The sequence below is a fragment of the Triticum dicoccoides genome, chromosome 6B (genome assembly GCF_002162155.2).
Source record: "Triticum dicoccoides isolate Atlit2015 ecotype Zavitan chromosome 6B, WEW_v2.0, whole genome shotgun sequence".
In the NCBI taxonomy this organism is placed as follows: Eukaryota; Viridiplantae; Streptophyta; class Magnoliopsida; order Poales; family Poaceae; genus Triticum; species Triticum dicoccoides.
Genome location: NC_041391.1, coordinates 145853206 through 145875504, shown reverse-complemented (window position 1 = coordinate 145875504; position 22299 = coordinate 145853206). Strand labels below are relative to the sequence as shown.

Genomic DNA, 22299 nt, shown 5'->3' with positions numbered 1-22299 from the left:
CTTTAGTTCCGGATCACCAAATGAGACAAATAAATCGGGACTAAAGGCCCCCACTCAAGATCAAATTGAATGAGTATTTATCAGGATTATCAAAGTAGTGTTGTGGTGCAGCCAACACGAGACTGCACCACGAGAGCCACCCACGTGGCTCGCTGGAAACAGTCAAATTAAGTGTTTCCAACGATGCAGGCCTAGAGATTCTTTGAGTTTCGTGCGGCCCAACCAACCAAATAGGCCGATTTCTTCCCGCACGGGCCTGGTTGAGGGCGATGCGACTAGTCTGGCCATGGGAAGCCCGACTCGGCCCGGCCCGACGCTGCCCCTGAGCCGGGCTCGGGCCTAGTTTTTGAGCCCGAAGGCCGGGCCCGGGCCCGTTATTTTTGTATTTTTCTGAAGGTCAGGCCGGGCCCGCCCGGAGCCCGACGGGCTTTTACGTGTTCGGGCCGGGCTCAGGCCTAGAAACACAGGCCCGATGGCCGGGCCAGGTCCGGGCCTGGGTTTTTTGTGTCAGGCTTGGCTAGGCCCGGCCCGAAGCCCGGCCGGGCCCGAGGTTTGGCCAGGTATAGATGCGACCAACCAAATGCCTCACTGTTGACTTCCTCAAACACCCAGGCCGACGCATTCTCGCTGAGATGACAGACTTGACCAAAACCAAACGACCAGACCCTTCCAAGAAACCCTCCGCCACCCAAGCGCCACTGCTCTCACCGAGTCAATTAACGGCCCCAGGTATTTGATTGGAAACTTAGCAACGCTGCAGCTAAGTGTGTTCGCTACTCTCTCTCCTTAATACTGTAATTCCCTCGGATGAGCACCGCCGAGGTCTTATTGTAGTCGATTTGTAGTCCAGATGCCTCAGAAAAAACGCACCAGTTGCAAGTCTTCCATGATGTGCTTGAGGAATGGCCATGAAAGGGAGTCAAATGCTCGAGAAATATCAAGCTGGCATGAAGACGCATTCTATAGTCATAAACACTTAATTCTGGTCAGCATATTAAAGCGTTGATGTCCAAGCTCCAATGGAACAAAAATCACTAGAATTGTCTCTGTTATTACTAACCATGTAACAATCACCTTTCATACAAGCAAAATCTGAAAGGACGCATTATGACTACGCAAGCAGAGAGACGATGATAGTCACAGGAGTGACGGTCACTCACATGGTAGAACCAATACTCGGAAATTCCCCTTTTCCAGGAATTGCAATCCTAGAAAGCAGAATCCACATACAGCTAGCACACTCTCTCTATATATATAATGTGTAAAGAGAGAAAAGGGTAATGTCAATCCATGAAAACAAGCGGAGCTGGACTAAGCATTGACGATGATGGTCACAGGAGTGGCAGTCAGTCACATGGTAGATCCATCAGACTGGGGCTCGCACCAAACCGGTGTTGGTACGTCAGTCGCTCCTATGTCATCTGGTGCTCGATAGCTGAACCTGGATTCCTCGTTTGGTGTTCGGTAACTGTACCAACTAACCTGGAGGACATGGGGTCGCAACCCTCCCATGTCCCTCCTGTGGTAGCGATCCGCCTCATCCTCGCTCTTCACCAGACGGTCATCAAGAAAATGGATAGTGGGCTCAGACTGAGTGACACATGATATGGAAGAAGCCTGACCTAGGTAAATCATTTCACCCGCTGTGTTCTTGTAGTGGACCCATGTGGCCTGGCCGGCATCGTCAACAGACAGACGGAAAACTTTGATATCAACCGTCCTCTTGCTACAATGAGTCTTCTTCACGGCAAACAGAAGATGTCCTGCTGTGGACTCCACCAGGTACCTCCTCAGCATGGTACCATCCTGAGCTTCATAGAGATCATCCAGCGGTTTGCTCGAGCGTAACTCAACATGATACCTCAGCATTCTGAAGGAGGGGCCCTCCGGAACAAGCCTGATGAGATCTTCATTGGACGTGAGGAAGTGGAAGGAGCCCTGATAGAACAAAATGTCCAGCACCCTGTCTGCTGCACTCCCAATCTCGGTCCAGTGATCCTCCTTGAACTCCCACGTCGCTATGGTGTAATCAAGGGATTGGCCAATGTGTACCACGGCAGCCACCGTGTACCCAGCGGTTGAAGGGGGGAGTGAGAGGGCTGCCATCTCAACCCTGGCGCAGCGAGTCACCCCTTGCTTGTCCAGTATCGTCAACGGCAGGTCAATGCGACCCCTCTTCTCTCCATTGCATAGGTTGTATAGAGTGAATTGTGGCTCCGGGTCCTTAGTACTGATGAATACCCATGGCCCCCGTGACCCACACAGCCGCCCACTCTTAAGTGCAGCCGGAAGCCAGATCTTGTGCAGGCACCGAGTCACAGGTTCGAAAAACATCGGAGTGCTGCTTGAAGGAAGGAACATCCACGGCAGTTCTGGCAGCTTCATATCGCAGATGGTCTTGCCCCAGTGCGGGTTGATCCATGAGAGGCGTAGTCTGTCGATTCCACAAGACAGATAATCCTTGACAATCCGCTTTATCAGATCACATGGCAGCTCGCCCCAGCCTTCAGGCTGTGTAGGCTGCACATAAGGAAGGAAACTCGATCAGATGCGTGTAAATAGAAGCAGGTTGAGCACACTACTAAAACTAAAGTAAAAATTCTTTGGGGAGTGGACGTGCAGTGTATGTGCTTGGGATTCAGAATACCATATTGTTTCTTCATCATGGTAAGAGTGAAACAGAGCACGTACTACTCTACTTTCAGAATACTATGCTCGCGTAAACAGACCAAGCAGAGCACTGAAACAGAGATACGTCTAAACAACACGCACACGTGTCTGCTTTCCTGGTTTAGTATAGTAGCACAATGTGACAATAGTAAAACTGACTTGCCTATTTGGTGTCTCCTCTTAGTTTTCAGCACGGGTCACGATTCATAACTCCGATTTAATACTGTGGAAGATGAAGCAACTAAATCGAACTACAGTACTTGCTACATCAGTAATTAGTGGAGTCAACAAATTAATTAGTAGCTCAAACAGGATTAGCTATGATTATTACAGAAAGGAAGATTGTCATATATTGAACTGATGTAAGACCAAAGTAAGCCATTATACTCCTACTACTCCAAGTAACAATATTGTTTTGTAAACTACACCCTCCGTCCCATAATATACGTTTTTTGATACTAGTGTAGTGTCAAAAAACGTCTTACATTATGGGATGGAGGGAGTACTCATTTAATTGGCAGATCACATCCCATTTTAGACTGGTCATAGTGGGGAGTAATTTAGACTAGTAATATGCATGCATGTGTTACTAGTTCCTCTATAGTGCAAAAGAATATAAAGGTATTGTCATAGATGGTCACATTTAGTGTCTTGTAGACTCATTTTCTCTTAGGGTGCATATGTGATGGTATAATGAAAAAAACAATGTCATCTAACTCCAAGCATAAAAATCGCCACCCACAAGAACATTTCCAATGCCCAAAACCCAAATGAAAACATTTCCGTAGAAAATAAATAAGAAGAGGCGGATCAACACCATCTGTATATTCTATAATATGTTATCACCTTGTTTCAGAAGTTTAATTTTTTAAGCACGTGCTCTGGGGAAAAGCAAAATGATACTCCCTCCGTCCGGAAATACTTGTCCTAGGAATGGTTGTAGGACAAGTATTTCCGGACGGAAGGAGTATAATGCAAAATGAAGGCATGTGGAAAAACCAAAGAAGAGCAATCTTTCTCTTAGATTGTGCAATTCACATGGAGTAGTAAGCGAGGAAATCAGGTGGACATCTATATGAAAAGCAGCCAAAACTGTAATACCTTATGTTACTGAGTGCACAATAATAACCTATGAATTGTTCCGATAAATGTTGAATCTATCTCCTACAACTAGAGAATCCGATCTAAACAGGGTTGCATCTATTCAATGAAAAAAAATGCATCCTGCAAGGGTACATCGTAGATCATACAGAAGATAATTGACTGATTGACACAGGAGTACATCCTGTAACCTTGATTTTAACCTGCAAGGGTACATCTTGTGCAGTCTTTGATGTACCTCCATTTAACCTTGATTTTACCATGGTGATTAGTCCCTCAATCAAGTCTAGTGATAGATATTTACCAACGCCGAAGAGAATTGACTGGTTGCATATATAATACAATAAACTTTCAACTAATCTTTTTGACTGAGGCATTAAGTATGATGTGCATGGAATACCAATCACTGCATTGAGCACCCAAGTTTGCATGGAACCCCTACAGCGAAATTGAGAAACAAACCTTGAACTGTCCAGTACCGAAAATGCGCAGAAAGAAAGCTCAACTAAGCACTAAACTGAGAAAAATGGTTGCACTTATCATGTATGGGGATAGTTGCAGCTATTTTAACCAGGCTTTCTTTCCATACAGAAAATGCAATGCTGAAGGTTAAAAAAAAGGAGAATTCACCAAATGCCGCACCAAGCATGACACATCCAATCCCTAAACACGTCGCCGGCACACCAAGTTAATCACGGAAGAAAGGCGCAAATACGCACCCGCAAAAAAAAAAAGAGAGGGAAGAGCAGGATGTCACGCATTCACCAAGCCAGCGGGCCACCGGGATGAAGCGGCCACGCCCAAGGCGCAGTCGTAGCGGCGGCACACCTGCAGCAGTCGCCACCAGAAACCTGGACCGCAGACGGCTTGACCAAATCACCTCCCCTCTCGCCATGAGGCAGGGCGGCAAGCGGACTGGGAGCGCCGCGAGGGAGGTGTGGGCCAGGGTCGTGAGGGGCACCGACGACGTGAGGCGGGGCAGGTGGCGGCGCGGGCGAGGTGTGAGGGCGCGGGCGGAGGCGACCCGAGTCGGTCGGGCAGGCGGCGGTGCGGGTGGCGGCACCGCCAGTCGGGCAGGCGAGAGATTGGGGGCTTGCCGGCTTTGGGTGGGGCGGAGCGACGCGCCACGCGGGGCATCGAGACGCTGCGTGAACAAGCGGGGGGCCGTGAACCCAGTCGACGGCCCAGTCAAAATCAGAACGTGAATCCAAAATCGAAGGCCTCAATTGACTTCCAAGATTTGGGCAACACATATCACATGAATGAAGTATTGCAGGCCCATGTAATCAATTATTCACCCCTCAAAAAAATGTAATTAATTATTCAGCGAGATCACATTAGCCCGACACAGACTAGACAGCAATCATCATTACTTGATTAGTGATCCACCTAGACTCAAAAATCGTTTTCCCTGAAAAAAAAATATAGACTAAAAAAAACCTAGACTCAGAAGAAAAAAAAGATCGGTGGTCTGCTACTATGTATGTACTACTACTACTACTAGTATAACGTCCGTGCGTTGCCACGGGCTCTTCAAAATTTATAATCAGTATCTTTCATTTATCATCCCCTCATATTGGGTGATTATGGGGTGCTCTAATTAGAAACACAACAATCAAATATTAGGAAATTTCATCGAACGAACAACAACGAATAATACGATATCTATCAAACGAATAAAATGAGGTCATATTTTTGGTCCGTCATGCACTTCTGTTGAAAAGTGCCTATCCCTTTTAGAATCAACCCACTGTTTGCTCGCACGCAAAAAAAATACATCTCTAAAGTGGGGAACCGATCGGTGCCAAAAAGAACTCAAACTCCTATCCAATCTCGACTTCGTGCTCTTCCACTTCCATTGATAAAGATGGGATGTCAAGGGTTTCATCATGATGACCTCGAGCAGCCGCCGACATCCCTCCCCACATCTACCCCTACCCCCTGCTGCCGCTTGCACTGTCCTTGCTCCTCGAGGGAGCTAGGGACACAATGTTCTCTAGGATGGGCATGACCAGATCCACGAGGAGGCCACATTCTTCCATGGGAACCCAACCAAGCACACCACCCTCCGCAACCATCCAATCCCAGCCTAACAAAGTCAAGACCCGCCATCGATTCACAAATCAGGCTCGCCGCATCCAGGTTCACTGCAAGTCTGCGACGAGTCTGTAGTCGACATCTTGACTTTGGCTATCCCCACGGAAGAATCATCGGATCCTGCTTACTTTTACCATCACTTCGTCTCTTCCCAAGGCAGCGACACCACCCAGCCAATCACCACCACCGCTTGCGGCTTGCCTACATAAAATCATGAGAAATCTCCACGGCGGTGCTGTAAGATCACCTTGACGACGTCGACAGTGACCGACTGGTCTAAGATCTAAGCTAGCCGCTCTTTGTAGAAACCAATAGAAGTAGGCATGTGACTCAGATTTATTCTTTGGTGTGCATGCGTTTCTTACTGCCCACCAGCTCTTGTCTACAACTCGCCTATCTCTGTACCAGCTCTTGGTCTACAACTCGCCTATCTCCATGCTCGAGACGACCAAGCTCGATGCGCAAGCCGCATACGTCTGCTAGAGCTATATCTAGGCCCTATGATTTTTGGATCACTGGCACTATGGGTGCCAGGACCGGAGTCGCCCTCATCCACCAAGTGGATCAAGGAGGTCCACCACCTAGACTCTACATCGCAACATTTTGTGTTTTCCTATAAAAAGTAAAGAACCTTCTCTAATAAACGTAAATATAACCTTTTGGTTTTATAGTCTCAACTTTCCTACACTCCAATACCAGAAGGATTTCTTGGTTTTATTTAATGACCTTCTTGAATGTCATTCACTTAGAAAGGTAGTAATACAATCTGTGATATTAAGGCAAACTATTAGTCATATTAAAGTGCAAAAGGCCCTATAGGAGTCAAAGCATGACTTTTATGGTTATACTGTAATTTGCAAGATCTGAGATTTATGCAAGTGTACAATTAGAGAAGAGCCAATTAAATAGATTTTCACATTCAGAATAGTACGATTAGCAGTAGCACTTCAATTTTTTCATGTTTGATCAGCTTGCTAGGTGGTTATCACTAAGCATGTTGGAACGATGAGCATAACCTAACTTAGTTCAGTACGTGTTGCTGCAAATTAGTTCAGTACGTACGAAGCTATTGCTAACTTCAATGCCTGGCTGTTGCAAGTTTCTAATGAAAAAGTACTTCAGGTCAAAGGTCAGGGAATATACACTTTTGTTATCATGGTTGTTTCCTTATAGTGAACAACTTTGATCACCACTTCAGCAGCTACTATCTATAAGAAGACATTAGCTAAGTAGATACAGGCAAAGAAAGCATGTAGGCAAAACCAGAATTAAAAACATCCTTCTCAATGGAGCTCGTGCAGTTCAGAAGACCCTAATCATCGATGAGGGACCCCTCCGATGGTAGCATGGCGTGACAATTGCCGTCAATGATGACACCCAAAGTACCTTGCACAATCCATCGATCCAGTTCGGAACAATCAAGCACGTACCTTGCAAAGTGATGTGGATCTGAAGCAGACGTGGGAAGGTAAAGGCTCAGGTGAGGTGGAATGAGACGTTGATATAGACGTGCACGCATGAGAATAAGGCGGTGCCCAGGATGGATCTCCATCGGAGGAGGCCGGATCCGCTGGGGAGGAGGTCGCTGTAGTACCTGCCATCTGTGCGATGGATCACGGGGCTGGCAGGCAGGGGGAGGGGATAGGAGGGAGCGGGTGGGCTAGAGCGCAGATGGCGGGTGCCCCCGACGACGGCTGGGAAGGATGGTGGAGGAGGTGGATGAGGATGGCGGCGGCGGGGTCTGCGGTTGCGCCTCGTCCGCAGCCGTGCTGGTGGTGGTCGATGCGAGAGCCGGATGGCGTCGGCCAGAATCAGGCAGGGGCGACAAAGATTTAGAGGAGAGAGAGAATGGAGGCGATGATCGATGGGAGGAAGGGCCACCGGCGATTGGGGTGGCCTCAGATCCGCCCTCCGTGGCCGCCTATTTCATGGAACGAACACCCGTGCTCACTGTCGGGCTCGCCTTCGACCGCTGCCTCGCCGACATTCACGACGTAGAGCCTCTTCCTCCGATCCCATTTGCCAGGGAGGCAGCGCCATCCTTCATCGCAGAGAACGATTCCACACTGAGATCCCAACCAGATCGTGATTGCGCCTCCCCAAACCGCAGCGGCACATCCCACTCCATCAACGACCAACCTATATGAGGCGGAGGGTCAGTGTAGGACGCGAGCGCCGTCACCATGGACGTGGGGGACGCCGTAGGTGGGAAGGAGGCGGCGACGACGTCTGTGTCAGGAAGATCGCACGACGGCGGCGGCGTTTACTCGAGGGGATCGAGAGGAGCTGCGTTTGGTGCCGGGTGGGTTCTTTGGTGCGTGCGTGGGGCTGGAGATTGTGATAGGTGATCAGGTGAGGGCGTGCCATACCTGGATCGATAGCCTTACCATACCTGGTGGTAATTTAAATTTATTACCATATTTGATATTTCCCGAGTTATGGCCTTACCATACCTGGATTGATAGCCTTTGGGGTAATTTAAATTTATTACCATATAATTACCATATTCAAATTCCTGAGTTATGACCTTACCATACTTGGATTGATTTATTACTATACGTGGATTAATTATGATTTATTACTATATGATTTATTACTATACGTGGATAGCCTTCCCATACCTGGTGGTAATTTAAATTTATTACCATATTCGATATTTCCCGAGTTATGGCCTTACCATACCTGGATTGATAGCCTTTGGGGTAATTTAAATTTATTATCATATAATTACCATATTCAAAATTTCCTGAGTTATGACCTTACCATACTTGGATTGATTTATTACTATACGTGGATTAATTATGATTTATTACTATATGATTTATTACTATACGTGGATAGCCTTACCATACCTGGTGGTATTTTAAATTTATTACCATATTCGATATTTCCCGAGTTATGGTCTTACCATACCTGGATTGATAGCCTTTGGGGTAATTTAAATTTATTACCATATAATTACCATATTCAAAATTTCCTGAGTTATGACCTTACCATACCTGGATTGATTTATTACTATACGTGGATTAATTATGATTGATTACCATAAATACGTTGGGTATTGCCGGTCAGACGAGAAAAGAGAAAAACCGGTGGGAGGGGCTGGTGGGAGGTGGGACGACGAAAAAACGGTTGAAAATAAACCGGTTGAAAATAAACCGGTTGAAAGTGGGGGGGGGGCTATTCAACCAATTCGTCCATTAGGAGTAGAGATAAGAAATACGGGACACAGCAGCGGGCATCTAGATGGCGGCAGGCATATATAGAAAGACAACATCAACTGTAACGTCAACAGATCAAAAGTAGACGGATCCAACAGATCGCCTCGAATCAACAAAAAACAAAAAGGGGCAGAATAAGATGGTACACGTACGATGCTCACACATGTTCAGACTCCCTCCCTACGATGAGACAACTAAATAGAGCTACTAGAGTCTCCATAGATGCCCATGCAAGCATCACGAAAAGTGTTGATGACGAATTAAGAAAACAATTTTCTAACTAGTTGCATGCTTGCATCAGTAATCAAAAAATGATGTCAACAAGGTAACAAATTAATTACTGTAGTTGCTAAAAGTGAGATTAGCTAAAAAATGTGGCCTAGTTGTGAGTCTCTTGTTTGCTCTGTCTAATGCGAAGCAGATTTAGCCACATTCGGCTACGATTTTGAAATCATCGATGCTGAGTAAATTTCGTACGTGTCAAAAACTAAAGGAGCACTTGCACAAATATGATGACCCAAGGTGCATCTATCGGTGCATGATTCATCAAAAATGGATCATCAGTAAAATTAACTGACATAAGACCAAATTAAACAGGAGCATCTTCAGTAACAACTAGAGTAATATACTCCTAGCTACTACCTATTGTTTTTCCAACGGCATTCTGCTCATTTAATCGGCAAATCACGTACTACATTCCACTTTAGGTTGGGTGCCCGGATCTATCTATCACGCATAGCAATCCGGTGCAGTCCTGGATTCTAACAAACCTTGGCAACAAGACATGTCGCACGAATCACGGTCCCATGTGTATGTGTAATACGTAGAAAGTTAAGCAGCGGGACCACCATTAACACACAATGTGCCAGCCAGCCAGCAACTAGCAATCCGCGTAATAAGAAGCAATGTGTCACCAATCATATCAACCGTAACGTCACTAGTAGAAAAACACCTAATAGTCCCGGTTCGTCAGGGCCTTTAGTCCCGGTTCATGAACCAGGACTAATGGGCCGTTACTAATACCTCCATCCATTAGTCCCGGTTCAAACAAGAACCGGGACTAACATGCCTCCACGTGGCTCTGTGCGCCGAGCCCAGTCAAGGGGCCTTTGGTCCCGGTTGGTGGCACCAACCGGGACCAAAAAGCATCCACGCATCAGCATTCCATTGATTGAGGTTTTTGTTATTTTTTTGAAAGGAGGGGGGGGAGGGGGGATTGGGGGTTTTGGGGGGTTAATTTACGTGTTTCATATATTGTGTTAGCTAGCTAATTAATAGAGAGAAGTGTCCTCTCTTATGTTCGTGCTTGATCGAATCTACGTACTATATATACATAAGTGATCGAGAGAACCATTCAGTACAGAAGTTCATGCATACCGAGAGAAGTGATCGATCGACCTCTCTCCTTCTCCGAGAGATTGGTCGAACAACAAGTATCTGACGCTACTGGCTACATACATGCATGTACAATATGTATAAGATCTCTTATAATTACAATCCCCTAGCAATTGAAATCAATTTCCACATGGTATTCTCCAGCTTTATTGATGACGTGGTCAAGAAAGAATCCCGCCAATTCCTCTTGAATTGCTTTCATGCGATCTGGTTCTAGGAGTTCATTCCGCATCCGCCACGTCTAATTTGAAGAAGAGGGTTAATTAATACATATATATGAATGAAACTCAACAGAAATGATGGTGTAATAAAATGAATTTGTGAATATTATTGCTTACGCACTTCATATTGTCTTTGAGAGTAGCCCCGCTTTTTTTTTTCAAAGTAGCGTTGTGGATGAACTCGCACACGTAGTATCCACAGAAATCATTCCATTCTTCCTGCCACAAGCACTTTACGAGAAATAGAGGTCAATCAAACTGATAATGAAGCATTATAAATGGCATTGATGACAGTATAGCTATAGAATCAACGGGAGATGCGCGCAACTAGCTAGCCATTAGTACTTACTTTCGGGTATGTATATCGCAGCTCGTTCGGCAGTCTCGGAGCTTCTGCGATGAACTGTTTCCAAACCCTGCAAGACAAAGAAAATAATTATTATTACTTGAGATATCAGGAAATGAACAAAAAGTTTCTGATATGGTGCGATAATGATCGATTGAACTTACTTGCTGAGCATTTCAGTCATGTCCGCATAGGATTTGGGATCTTTCCGTCTCGAGTCTAAGACGGTTACTAGTCCACGCTCAAGCTTAATCTCCAGAAGAATATAGTGGTACCTGCTCACGCATGCATAACTCATCAATTACATTACTATAACCTCGCTCGAGTAATAAGGGAAACCGAATATGCAGAGGACAGTAACACTCACTTGCCGTTGTAAGGAAAGAGTATGATATCTTTGTTTTGATTTTTTATCAATGATTGTAGCACGTTGTCCTCGGCCTCTTTGATGTCCTTTTTAACCAGAAATTCATCTATGATATTTGTGTTAATGAACCCAATATCATAAATTTCTTGTTTTTTGCACTCAACGATCTTCAATCTGCATAATATATTGAGGATAATTAATTATAAATACATGAAATGAAAGAGCCGAGCTATATATAGAGACTTAATGACAGAAATAGTACTTACAGACAGTAGCAAAAGACCATTAATTTATCGAGGGCCTTTTGATTGAAGAACGCGAAGAACTCATCAAATGGAACAGTCAACAGATCATTTGCAACGAGATCGTTCTCCTCTTTAATATGTAGATACAAAGCATATTCTTACCCTCAGACTCTCTTCAGGTTTCCATGTACCAATTATGGAATCTTCGCATCATTGTTGTCAGAGATTTTTCATCTTTGACGAGAGGCTTCCCGTACTCGTATCTGTGTTCGTCCACCTCCAAGAAATCAGGAAGTGCATCGTCAGGCAGGTAATCGTCAAGATTGCCATAACCGGCCACCGTCCCCGGAGCATTAGACACATTGAGCGGGGGGCACGATTGCTGTGCTTGTTCGCCGAGCTGGGCAATTTTTTCCCCTTTGCTCATTCTTTTGACCTTTTAGCACTGACAGTAGTTCCCGACCGCTGGCCTTGGAGATATGTCTGTTCAGTAATGCGCTCATAGTTGGTTCTCGGCGGAGACTTTGGTGGTTTCCTCAGGGCATCGATAGTGCGCTTTGCTTTCACCGGATCTACCTTCTCCTCCGGAGGTGGATGTCTCTTTGCTTTCACCCCTTCAAAGAACTCCTTCACGTGGGTCTGCACAATCGTATCGTTTCCTCCTCGGACCTCTCGTACGGTAACTTCTCTAGAGGCTTGAGAGATGATGGACCATATTTGTATTGCCTCCCGCCTCTGGTTGTGCTACTAGACGCCGGAGCAGACGGAGCGGCTGCAGCGTCTGTCTTCTTTCGTGCTTGCTTACGAGGCGGAGGAGAAGGAGTACGACGCTCCGGAGCAGCCGGGGCGGCGGCGGGTCTCTTCCTCCCTTGCTGGAGAGGCGGAGAAGGAGGATGCTGCTGGCTGCTTGGGAGCGCCGGCGCAGGCGGAGAAGGAGGCGGAGTGCCACCATGCGCCAGAGAAGGAGGCGGAGTGCCGCCACGCGTGCCCTGATCGTCACTCGCCGGAGGAGGAGGCGGTGGAGGAGGCGGAGTGCCCTGACTCGCCGGAGCAGGAGGAGGAGGCGGAGGCGTCCAGTTTAGAAGGTTGATGAGCTCCTTCTTCCATATGCATGGAGTCTTCAGAGCAGAATCCAACCTAGTCTCCCCTTCACCGGTAGGGTGGTGAAGCATGAGGTCCTCAAATCCCTCCGTTATTTCATCCACCATCACCTTAGCATATCCTTTTGGAATCGGCTGGCAGTGATAAGTTGTGCCGGGTCCACTAGGATAAACTTGGCCAACAGCCGCCTTGACCTTCAAATTCATCCATCGCGCCATCATGTGGCAATTTTGAGACTCTGTGATACCATCCACGGGATAGCTGGCAGGAGCCGTCAAGACATGCTTCGGCTGAAGCAGCTTGGTGGAAGCCATGCTGCTTCTCCGCTGAGATGGCGGGGTAGCTTCGGGGGAAGCTTCGGCAGGTCGTTTGCTGCGATCTGCTGCTTCTCGTTCCTCTTCTCGATCCTCTAGCCCCATTACCCTTTCGTGCAGCGCTTGCAGTTGGTCCTGCTCCAGTTTCTTCCTCCTCTTGTGGGTTTTGTAACCCCCTACGTCCGGAAAACCAACCTTCCACGGAATGGAGCCTGGCGTGCCTCGTGTCCGTCCAGGGTGCTCAGGATTACCAAGGGCCATTGTGAGCTCGTCCTTCTCCCTGTTTGGAAGGAACGTCCCTCGCTGCGCTGCATCGATATAGTGTCGAAGGTTCTTGACTGGTATTTCTAGTTGCTCGTCCGTCCACTGGCAAAACCCTGTTACAGGGTCCAAGGTTCCGCCAGACCCGAAGAACCAAGTCCGGCAACGGTCTGGCCATCTCATTGTCTCTGGTTCGATCCCTTTTTCAAGCAGATCATTCTCAGCCTTGGACCACTTAGGCCGGGCTTGCAGGTAGCCACCTGACCTCGTGCGATGGTGAAGCATCTTCTTCGCAGCATTTTTCTTGTTTGTCTCCGACATCTTCTTACTCTTTTTCGATGTCTTGTGGGCCACAAATGCGGGCCAGTGATCTTTGATCTTCTCATATTTGCCGATGAATTCTGGTGTCTTTTTATTTTTGACAAACTGGTTCAGCTCTTTCCTCCACCTCCTCATTAGGGTTGCCCTCTTCTTAAGAGCACAAGACTTGATTAATTCCTCTTTAACTGGCTTCTCCAGATCCTCCTCTGGCGGTTGTCGTGGTTCTAAGCCTGACAGTAGAGTGGGGGGTAGGTATGGAGAGGCAAGGTCCTAGCTATGGAGAGGTTGTAAGCACAAAGGATGTACGAGTTCAGGCCCTTCTCGGAAGAAGTAACAGCCCTACGTCTCGGAGCCCGGAGGCGGTCGAGTGGATTACGAATGTATGAATTACAAGGTGCCGAACCCTTCTGCCTGTGGAGGAGGGTGGCTTATATAGAGTGCGCCAGGACCCTAGCCAGCCCACGCAGGAGAGGGTTTAAGGTGAGTTAAGTCTGGGGCGTTACTGGTAACGCCCCACATAAAGGCCTTTACTATCATAAAGTCTACTTGATTACAGGCCGTTGCAGTGTAGTGTGCCTCTTGACCTCCTGGTGGTCGAGTGGGTCTTCGTGGTCGAGTCCTTCAGACCAGTCGAGTGAATCCTCTTTGGTCGACTGGAAGGCGACCTCTTCTAAGGATGTCCTAGGGTAAGTTACTTGGATCAGGTCCATGACCCTACCCTAGGTACATAACCCCATCATTAGCCCCCGAATGGATTGAGGCTTCGAGTGAAGAAGGAGTTGATGTCGTTTCCGATTAACCTTTGCGCTCCGGTTGTGCGCTGTTCTGGACCAAAGAATCCCTTTGTCGACAGGAAACAACTTGCCTTCAGTCGACTTGATCCATTCTGTTTTTGCGTCGAGTGATCTTTCAGGCTTCGACGATCTCCGAGCGACGGATCGCCGGAAACACCGCGCCTGACAGACTGATTTGTTGCTCGCGGATTCCGCGGGATGCGAAATTTTGGGGCGCGCGCGAAGCGGGGCGGACCGCGGCGTTCGGATGGGACGGGGCATGGACGCCTCGATCTCCGTGCCGCCTTTTTCGCCACGTATCCCGTCTGCATAACTGTTCCAGATATGATTAGATCGACCGGGCCCACCTGTCATCCACTCGGAAGGGACCTTATAAATGTGCCCGGCGAGGATTTCTGTGCTGCGCCTTAGCATTCTCCCCCTCTCTCTGCTTCCTTCCTCCCTGCCCAGCGTGCTCGCTCTCGCCCCCGCACCACTTCCCTTCGCGCATCTCGCCGGCGACCATGGCCAAGGAGAAGACGGTGGCGCTGGAGCGTGCAAAGAAGGCGTCGGCGTCGGAGAAGGCGAAGGGGAGATCCACCAGCCGCGGAGGGTCCTCGTCCAGATCCCGCCTGCCGAAAGGCTGGGTCCAAGGAGACTGGATCCAGTCGACCATCACTGAGAATGACATTCTCGACATGGCCAACGAGGGCTTGATCCCCCACGGAGCTGCGAGGCTTCCGGGGAAGGAGTGGCAGCCTCAGCCAGAAGAGGGTGAGTGTGTGCTTTTGGCCACCCATGTGGATCGTGGGTTTTCCTTGCCGCCGAGTGTTTTCTTTCGTGGCTTCTTGAATTTCTTCGGAGCACAGCTCCACCATTTTACCCCAAACTCCATTGCCTATCTTGCTGCGTTCGTGTCCATGTGTGAGGGTTTCTTGGGCTGTCGACCGCACTGGGCTTGTTCAAGCATATATTCACGTGTCGCTCTCAGACCGTGAAGAAGGCGAGTCCAGGCGACGAAAAGACCCGAGTCGTCCAAATGTGTGGGGGTTTGGGCATCCAGGTGAGGAACAAGAGCACCTTTCCGCCCATGACCTTTCCCGAGTCAGTCAGAGGCTGGCAGTCGACCTGGTTCTACTGCCGGGACCAGTCGACGCCGGGACAGTCGAGTGGACTCCCACAGTTTACCATGGACCGAGTGAACAAGCCCTCCTCTCTGAAGTTGATCCCGGAGGAGAAAGCTGATGTGAAGATGTTGATGGAGCGCGTGGTGCAGTTGGTTCGGGAGGGAGTGACGGGCATGGATCTCCTGGAGGTCTTCCTCAGGCGTCGCATCCAGCCCCTCCAGTTCCGGAGCCACTGCATGTGGTTGTACTGTGGGACCGAAGACGAGACTAGAGTCCATCCAGAAGCAGTCGACGATGTCACTCTGGAAAGATGGATGGCAGCCGTCACCGGAAACAAGGACAACCCACGCGGAGCCAGAAGGATTCCTCCACTCGACCACAACAGTGATCCAAATAAGGTACACTTGCCCTGCTCTCCACTACATTCTTGTCGCATTCATCTCTGTCCACTCTGCCGACTGGTCGACTGATCATTGTCTTGATATCTGCTAGGCCCTCACCGAGCTGTACTCGATGCCCAATGGGGCACAAACTCCGACTGAGGAGGGTGAGGCGAGTGGGGGCGAGAGCCAGGACGAGGAGGAATGGGACTCGGACGTTGCAGGGGACGACGACGACGATGATGATGACGACGGCGATGATGATGATGCCGAAGACGAGGAGGAAGAGGAGGAGGTCGTGCCACCGCGCTCGGAAAGGCGGTCGAAGCTCGTCCACGACCCTTCGACTGAACGTGGCAAGGGGGTTGCGACGCAGTCGACCAAGCGCCCTAGGACCACTTCTCCAGCGCCGACTGAAAAGGCGCCGAAGCAGCTTAGGGGGGCTCTGCCAAAGCCGACCAAGCTCCTGCCGAAGATGAAGGTGTCCATCCCCACCATATCAGGGTAATTGTGCTGATCATATTTTCTTATTCTGTGCGAACTTTATCTCTGGTCGACGCTGAAGTTAGTCGACCGATCCTTTGGAGTTGCAGTGCTGCTACTTCTGAGACCTCGGCCCGGGCTGATGACCACGAGATGGAGGATGCAGCAACTTCGAACCCAGGTACTGTATTCTTAACATCGTTCTTAGTCGACTGACTCGCGATCTCTGATCCTGATTCTTCTCCGCAGCTCCACCCAATACTGTTATCAATCTCCCTGATGACGACGAGGATGAAGAAACACTGGCACGCAGGAGGAGTCGGAAAGCGTCCGCCAGTAAGGTGCCTCAGGATGTGACGGCGCCTGAGATTCTGACTGTGGAAGAAGAGAACATCACTCGACACACGGTGTCCTTCGCAAATCCACTGACGAGTGCTCAGCAGCCCTCCCTCTTCACGACGCACCACGTCCCAGAGGACCAAGCTGGCGCAGCGAAGGAGGCAATACGCCAGGCGGGACTCATGATGGAGCAGCTGAAGACTATCCGGGACGCGAGCCAGGCAGCTTATGATGCCAGCTCTGCCCTCCAAATCAATGTCCAGGTCAGTCGACCGCTGTTTGTTCTGTTGGATATGCTACCAAAAAACTTTTCTTTTCCGGAATTTATAGTAATCACCCACTGGGTGTGTCGAATAAACTCCGTGTTAGCGGGGGCACGCTGAGTGCACCCGCTGGGTGTAGTCCCCAAGGCTAAGGTCGACTGCTGGCAGTCGGCCTTAGGCTTTATGATGTCAATCTTTCTGTCAGTCGACTGGTCGACTGGATTTCACAAACCGGTGGGGGCACGCTGAGTGCACCCACTGGGTGTAGTCCCCAAGGCTAAGGTCGACTGCTGGCAGTCGGCCTTAGGCTTTATAATGTCAATCTTTCTGTCAGTCGACTGGTCGACTGGATTTCACAAACCGGTGGGGGCACGCTGAGTGCACCCACTGGGTGTAGTCCCCGAGACTGTGGTCGACTGCTTGCAGTTGATCACAGTCTTAGAGAATGCATCTCGCACACATTTTTTTTTTTGAGGTCGACTGGTCGACTTTGTCTTCAACAGGATTAGTGGGGGCACGCTGAGTGCACCCACTGGGTGTAGTCCCCGAGACTACGGTCGAATGCTTGTATTTGGTTGTAGTCTTAGAAACGTGTGTTTATCCCTTTTTCACTCGGAAGTGAATTATATTTGACATTTAGTCGATTGGTTCTTCACAGAACTCCTGTGATCTTGTGGCTCGCTACTCAGAGCTGGAACAAAAACATACTCAAGTCGAGCTGAGCTTGAGGCTGGTTCAGGAGAAGCTGACAAAGGCAAAGGAGGAGACCGAAGGTATGTTTGGTGAGACCCTGACGACTGCTTTTCCCCTTGCTTGTTTCAGCATCTGATCTTGCTGTAACTTGCAGGTAAGGTAAGGGAGGCCCAGCAGAAGAAAGACCTTGAGCTAGCTGAGAAGATCAAGCTTGCTGACGAGAAGTTAGCTTCAGTTACCAAGCTCGTACAAGACAATACCAATCTGAAAGCTGCTCTTGGGATTGCCAACAAGGAGGTCAGTCGACTGAAAACTGACAAAGCTGCCCTGACCGACCAAGTCAGCAAATTGACTGAGAAGAAAACTGAACTGGAGGCCTTCCTGAGTGGCCTTGCCAAAAAGTTGTTCCTTATGCTTGAAGGTAGACCTCCATGTTTGGCAAATATCTCCAATTGTGGCTTTTTCCATTCGACTATCTCCTTGACTTAGTGATCATCCTTGCAGAATTTTGTCAAAACTTTGAAGAAGAAACCAGCCGACTGGAGCCAAACCTTGACCCCGTCAATTCTCCGGTGAACGACGAAGTTGCCATGGATGTTTTCCGACTGGAGTCTCGTGTTGCAGCTGTCGTGGACTATCTCGCAAGGCTGAAGGCCGCCACATCCCGCATCGACTCGATGCTCTGGCCTGAGGAGACACTTCAGAATGACCTTGAGTCGCTGATGGCCCGCTTGAACACGATCCCTGGTCGAGTGCAGGAGTGGAAGAAGTCCTCGGCTCGGTGTGGTGCAGATGTCGCTCTGTGTCTGGCCCGAGTCCACTGCAAAGATGCGCGAGAAGAGAAGCTGGCGGCCCTTCGGGTGGCCAATACCAAGAAGCACGACTTCAGATCCTTTATGGAAACTTTCCTTGCAGCTGCCACTCGGATCGCCGACGGGATTGACCTTGATGAATTTGTTGCACCTTCCAGCCCTCCACAGGAGGGGTAAAAAACTTCTTCTGGCTCGACGCTTTAAATTTGCCTCGGTATGCCGAGTGAAATTGTAACCGACAAACCTTAACAGGCTTGACGCCTGAGCACTTTCGGTTCCTTTAGATGTCGATTCAAACTTGAATTTGGTGCTTGAACACGATTGCCTTCGGCTCGGAATGTCTTTTGCAGGTTCAAAGCAAGGTGCCTGTGCTGCAATCGATTTATTCTTTAGTCCACTTAGACGAGCACTGGGCTGCAGCTAAGCCCCCGAGTGAGAAGGTTGCTCTTCACTCGGTAGGATTTTCACGACTTAGGCGAGTGCTTGGACTGCAGCTAAGCCCCCGAGTGAGAGGGTTGCTCTTCACTCGGTAGGATTTTTATAACTTAGGCGAGCACGAGGCTGCAGCTAAGCCTCCGAGTGGAAGGCTGGCTTACCACTCGGTAGGATTTTCACGACTTAGGCGAGTGCTTGGACTGCAGCTAAGCCCCCGAGTGAGAGGGTTGCTCTTCACTCGGTAGGATTTTTATAACTTAGGCGAGCACGAGGCTGCAGCTAAGCCTCCGAGTGGAAGGCTGGCTTACCACTCGGTAGGATTTTGATAACTTAGGCGAGCACGAGGCTGCAGCTAAGCCTCCGAGTGAGAGGATTGCTCTTCACTCGGTAGGATTTTCACAACTTAGGCGAGTGCTTGGACTGCAGCTAAGCCCCCGAGTGAGAGGGTTGCTCTTCACTCGGTAGGATTTTTATAACTTAGGCGAGCACGAGGCTGCAGCTAAGCCTCCGAGTGGAAGGCTGGCTTACCACTCGGTAGGATTTTCACAACTTAGGCGAGTGCTTGGACTGCAGCTAAGCCCCCGAGTGAGAGGGTTGCTCTTCACTCGGTAGGATTTTTATAACTTAGGCGAGCACGAGGCTGCAGCTAAGCCTCCGAGTGGAAGGCTGGCTTACCACTCGGTAGGATTTTGATAACTTAGGCGAAACGGATTCGCAGCTAAGCCTCCGAGTGGGAGTCTGGCTCACCACTCGGTAGGATTTTGATAACTTAGGCGAAACGGATTCGCGGCTAAGCTTCCGAGTGGGAGTCTGGCTCACCACTCGGTAGGATTTTTACAAACTTAGGCGAAACGGATTCGCAGCTAAGTCACCCACTGAGGGGAATTTCATTGGACAAAAAATAAAAAGTGACAGATATTATGGAGGAACTATGACGCTTATTATTTTGAGGTCCATGAACTACAGAAGTATTTTATTGCAACTCATCCGAGTGATAAAGCTTAAGTGTAAAACGGGCGGAGTAGCTCCGCGTTCCAAGCTCGGGGCTCGTCGATATTATGCTCGACGTTGTAAAGACGGTACGCCCCGTTGTGGAGAACCTTGGTGACGATGAAGGGGCCTTCCCAAGAAGGAGCAAGCTTGTGTGGTTTGTGCTGATCCACTCGGAGAACCAAATCCCCTTCCTGGAAGGCTCGACCTCTCACGTTTCGGGCGTGGAAACGCCGCAGATCTTGTTGGTAGATGGTCGACCGGATCAGAGCCATCTCCCTTTCTTCCTCTAAAAGGTCGACTGCGTCCTGCCGCGCTTGTTCAGCTTCTGCTTCGTTGTAGATTTCAACTCGAGGAGCATTGTGGAGAAGATCACTCGGCAAGACTGCTTCAGCTCTATAGACCAAGAAGAATGGAGTTCTTCCGGTCGACCGATTAGGCGTGGTCCGCAGTCCCCAGAGTACAGATGGAAGTTCGTCGACCCAAGCTCCAGCCGCGTGTTTGAGATCACGCATCAGTCGAGGCTTCAGTCCCTTGAGAATCAGTCCATTAGCTCGCTCTGCTTGTCCATTCGACTGCGGATGGGCGACTGATGCGTCGTCGACCCGTGTGCCTTGGGAGTCGCAGAAAGCTCTGAATTCCTCTGAGTCAAAGTTTGACCCATTATCCGTAATGATGCTGTGCGGAACTCCATACCTGAATATTAGTTCCCTGATGAAGCTAACAACAGTACCGGTGTCAAGGCTCTTGATTGGTTTAGCCTCGATCCACTTGGTGAACTTGTCGACTGCCACCAGTACATGCGTGAAGCCACTTCGTCCTGTTCTCAAAGGACCGATCATGTCCAGCCCCCAAACTGCAAAAGGCCAGACGAGTGGGATGGTCTTCAAAGCTGACGCAGGCTTGTGCGACATATTCGAGTAGAACTGACATCCCTCACACTTATCTACTATCTCTTTTGCCATCTCATTCGCCTTGGGCCAGTAAAATCCGGCTCGGTATGCTTTGGCCACGATGGTCCGAGAGGACGCATGATGACCACAGGTCCCCGAGTGAATATCATTGAGGATGAGTCGACCTTCTTCTGGTGTTATGCACTTCTGACCGACTCCAGTCGCGCTTTCTCTGTATAATTGTCCTTTGATTACGGTAAAGGCCTTAGATCGACGGACGATCTGTCGAGCCTCTTCCTCATCCTCCGGAAGCTCTTTCCTCAAGATATATGCGACATACGGAATCGTCCAGTCGGGAATGACCACCAAAACCTCCATGATCAAGTCGACCACCGCTGGGACTTAAACTTTAGTCGGATCTGTGGCGCTCTTGGGCTGCGGAGTTTCTTCGGTGAAAGGATCTTCTTTGACTGATGGAGTGTGTATATGCTCCAAGAACACACCACTCGGAATGGCTTCTCTCTTGGAACCTATCTTTGCTAGATCATCAGCTGCTTGATTTTTCAGTCGGGGTATATGATGGAGCTCCAACCCCTCGAACTTCTTCTCCAGCTTCCTCACTGCACTGCAGTACCCAGTCATGGCTGGGCTTCTCACGTCCCACTCTTTCATCACCTGATTGACCACTAAATCCGAGTCGCCATAGACCATTAGGCGACGGACGCCGAGTGAAATGGCCATGCGCAACCCATATAGGAGGGCCTCATATTCTGCCTCATTGTTGGAGGAATCAAAGTGAATCTGGAGCACATATCTGAGCTTATCTCCTCTGGGGGAAACCAGGACAACCCCAGCACCGGAACCATTCAACATCTTAGAGCCATCGAAAAACATGGTCCAATGCTCCGAGTGAACTTCAGTCGGCTGCTGTTGTTCAATCCACTCGGCGAGGAAATCTGCTATCGCCTGGGACTTAATGGCTTTCTTTGCCTCGAACTTGATATCAAGGGGAAGAAGTTCAATCGCCCATTTGGCCACTCGACCAGTTGCGTCTCTGTTGTGCAAAATCTCTGATAGTGGAGCGTCGCTGACGACTGTGATGGAATGGTCAGAGAAATAATGAGCAACCTTCTTTGTGGTCATGTATATTCCATACACAAGCTTCTGATAATGAGGATATCTCTGCTTGGATGGAGTCAAGACTTCAGACAAATAATACACTGGGCGCTGAACTTTGAGAGCTTTTCCTTCTTCTTCCCGCTCGACCGTTAGCACAGTACTGACGACTTGTCCTGTGGCTGCGATGTAGAGCAACAGAGGCTCTTTGCTGATTGGAGCAGCAAGCACCGGCTGGGTGGAGAGCAGAGCTTTTAGCTCGGCAAACGCTGCATCAGCTTCTGGAGTCCACTCGAACTTGTCAGCCTTCTTCATCAGTCGGTAAAGAGGCAGTG

The 22299-nt window shown here is 49.1% G+C and overlaps 1 protein-coding gene across 1 annotated transcript; it reads right to left on the bottom strand.

The window, feature by feature from the left end:
* Positions 1-1027: 1027 nt before the first annotated feature.
* LOC119320446 lies at positions 1028-4872 on the bottom strand. Its single transcript, XM_037594535.1, has 2 exons — positions 4537-4872; positions 1028-2520 (listed from the first exon to the last, which is right to left on the bottom strand). Exon 2 carries the CDS (start codon positions 2383-2385, stop codon positions 1351-1353), a length of 1035 nt encoding a protein of 344 aa, XP_037450432.1. The 5' UTR covers positions 2386-2520; positions 4537-4872; the 3' UTR covers positions 1028-1350.
* Positions 4873-22299: the final 17427 nt, after the last annotated feature.

What these genes read in the sequence shown, in the direction of transcription:
- LOC119320446 (XM_037594535.1), bottom strand. Translation starts at nt 2,385, where the DNA reads ATGAAGCTGCCAGAACTGCCGTGGATGTTCCTTCCTTCAAGCAGCACT.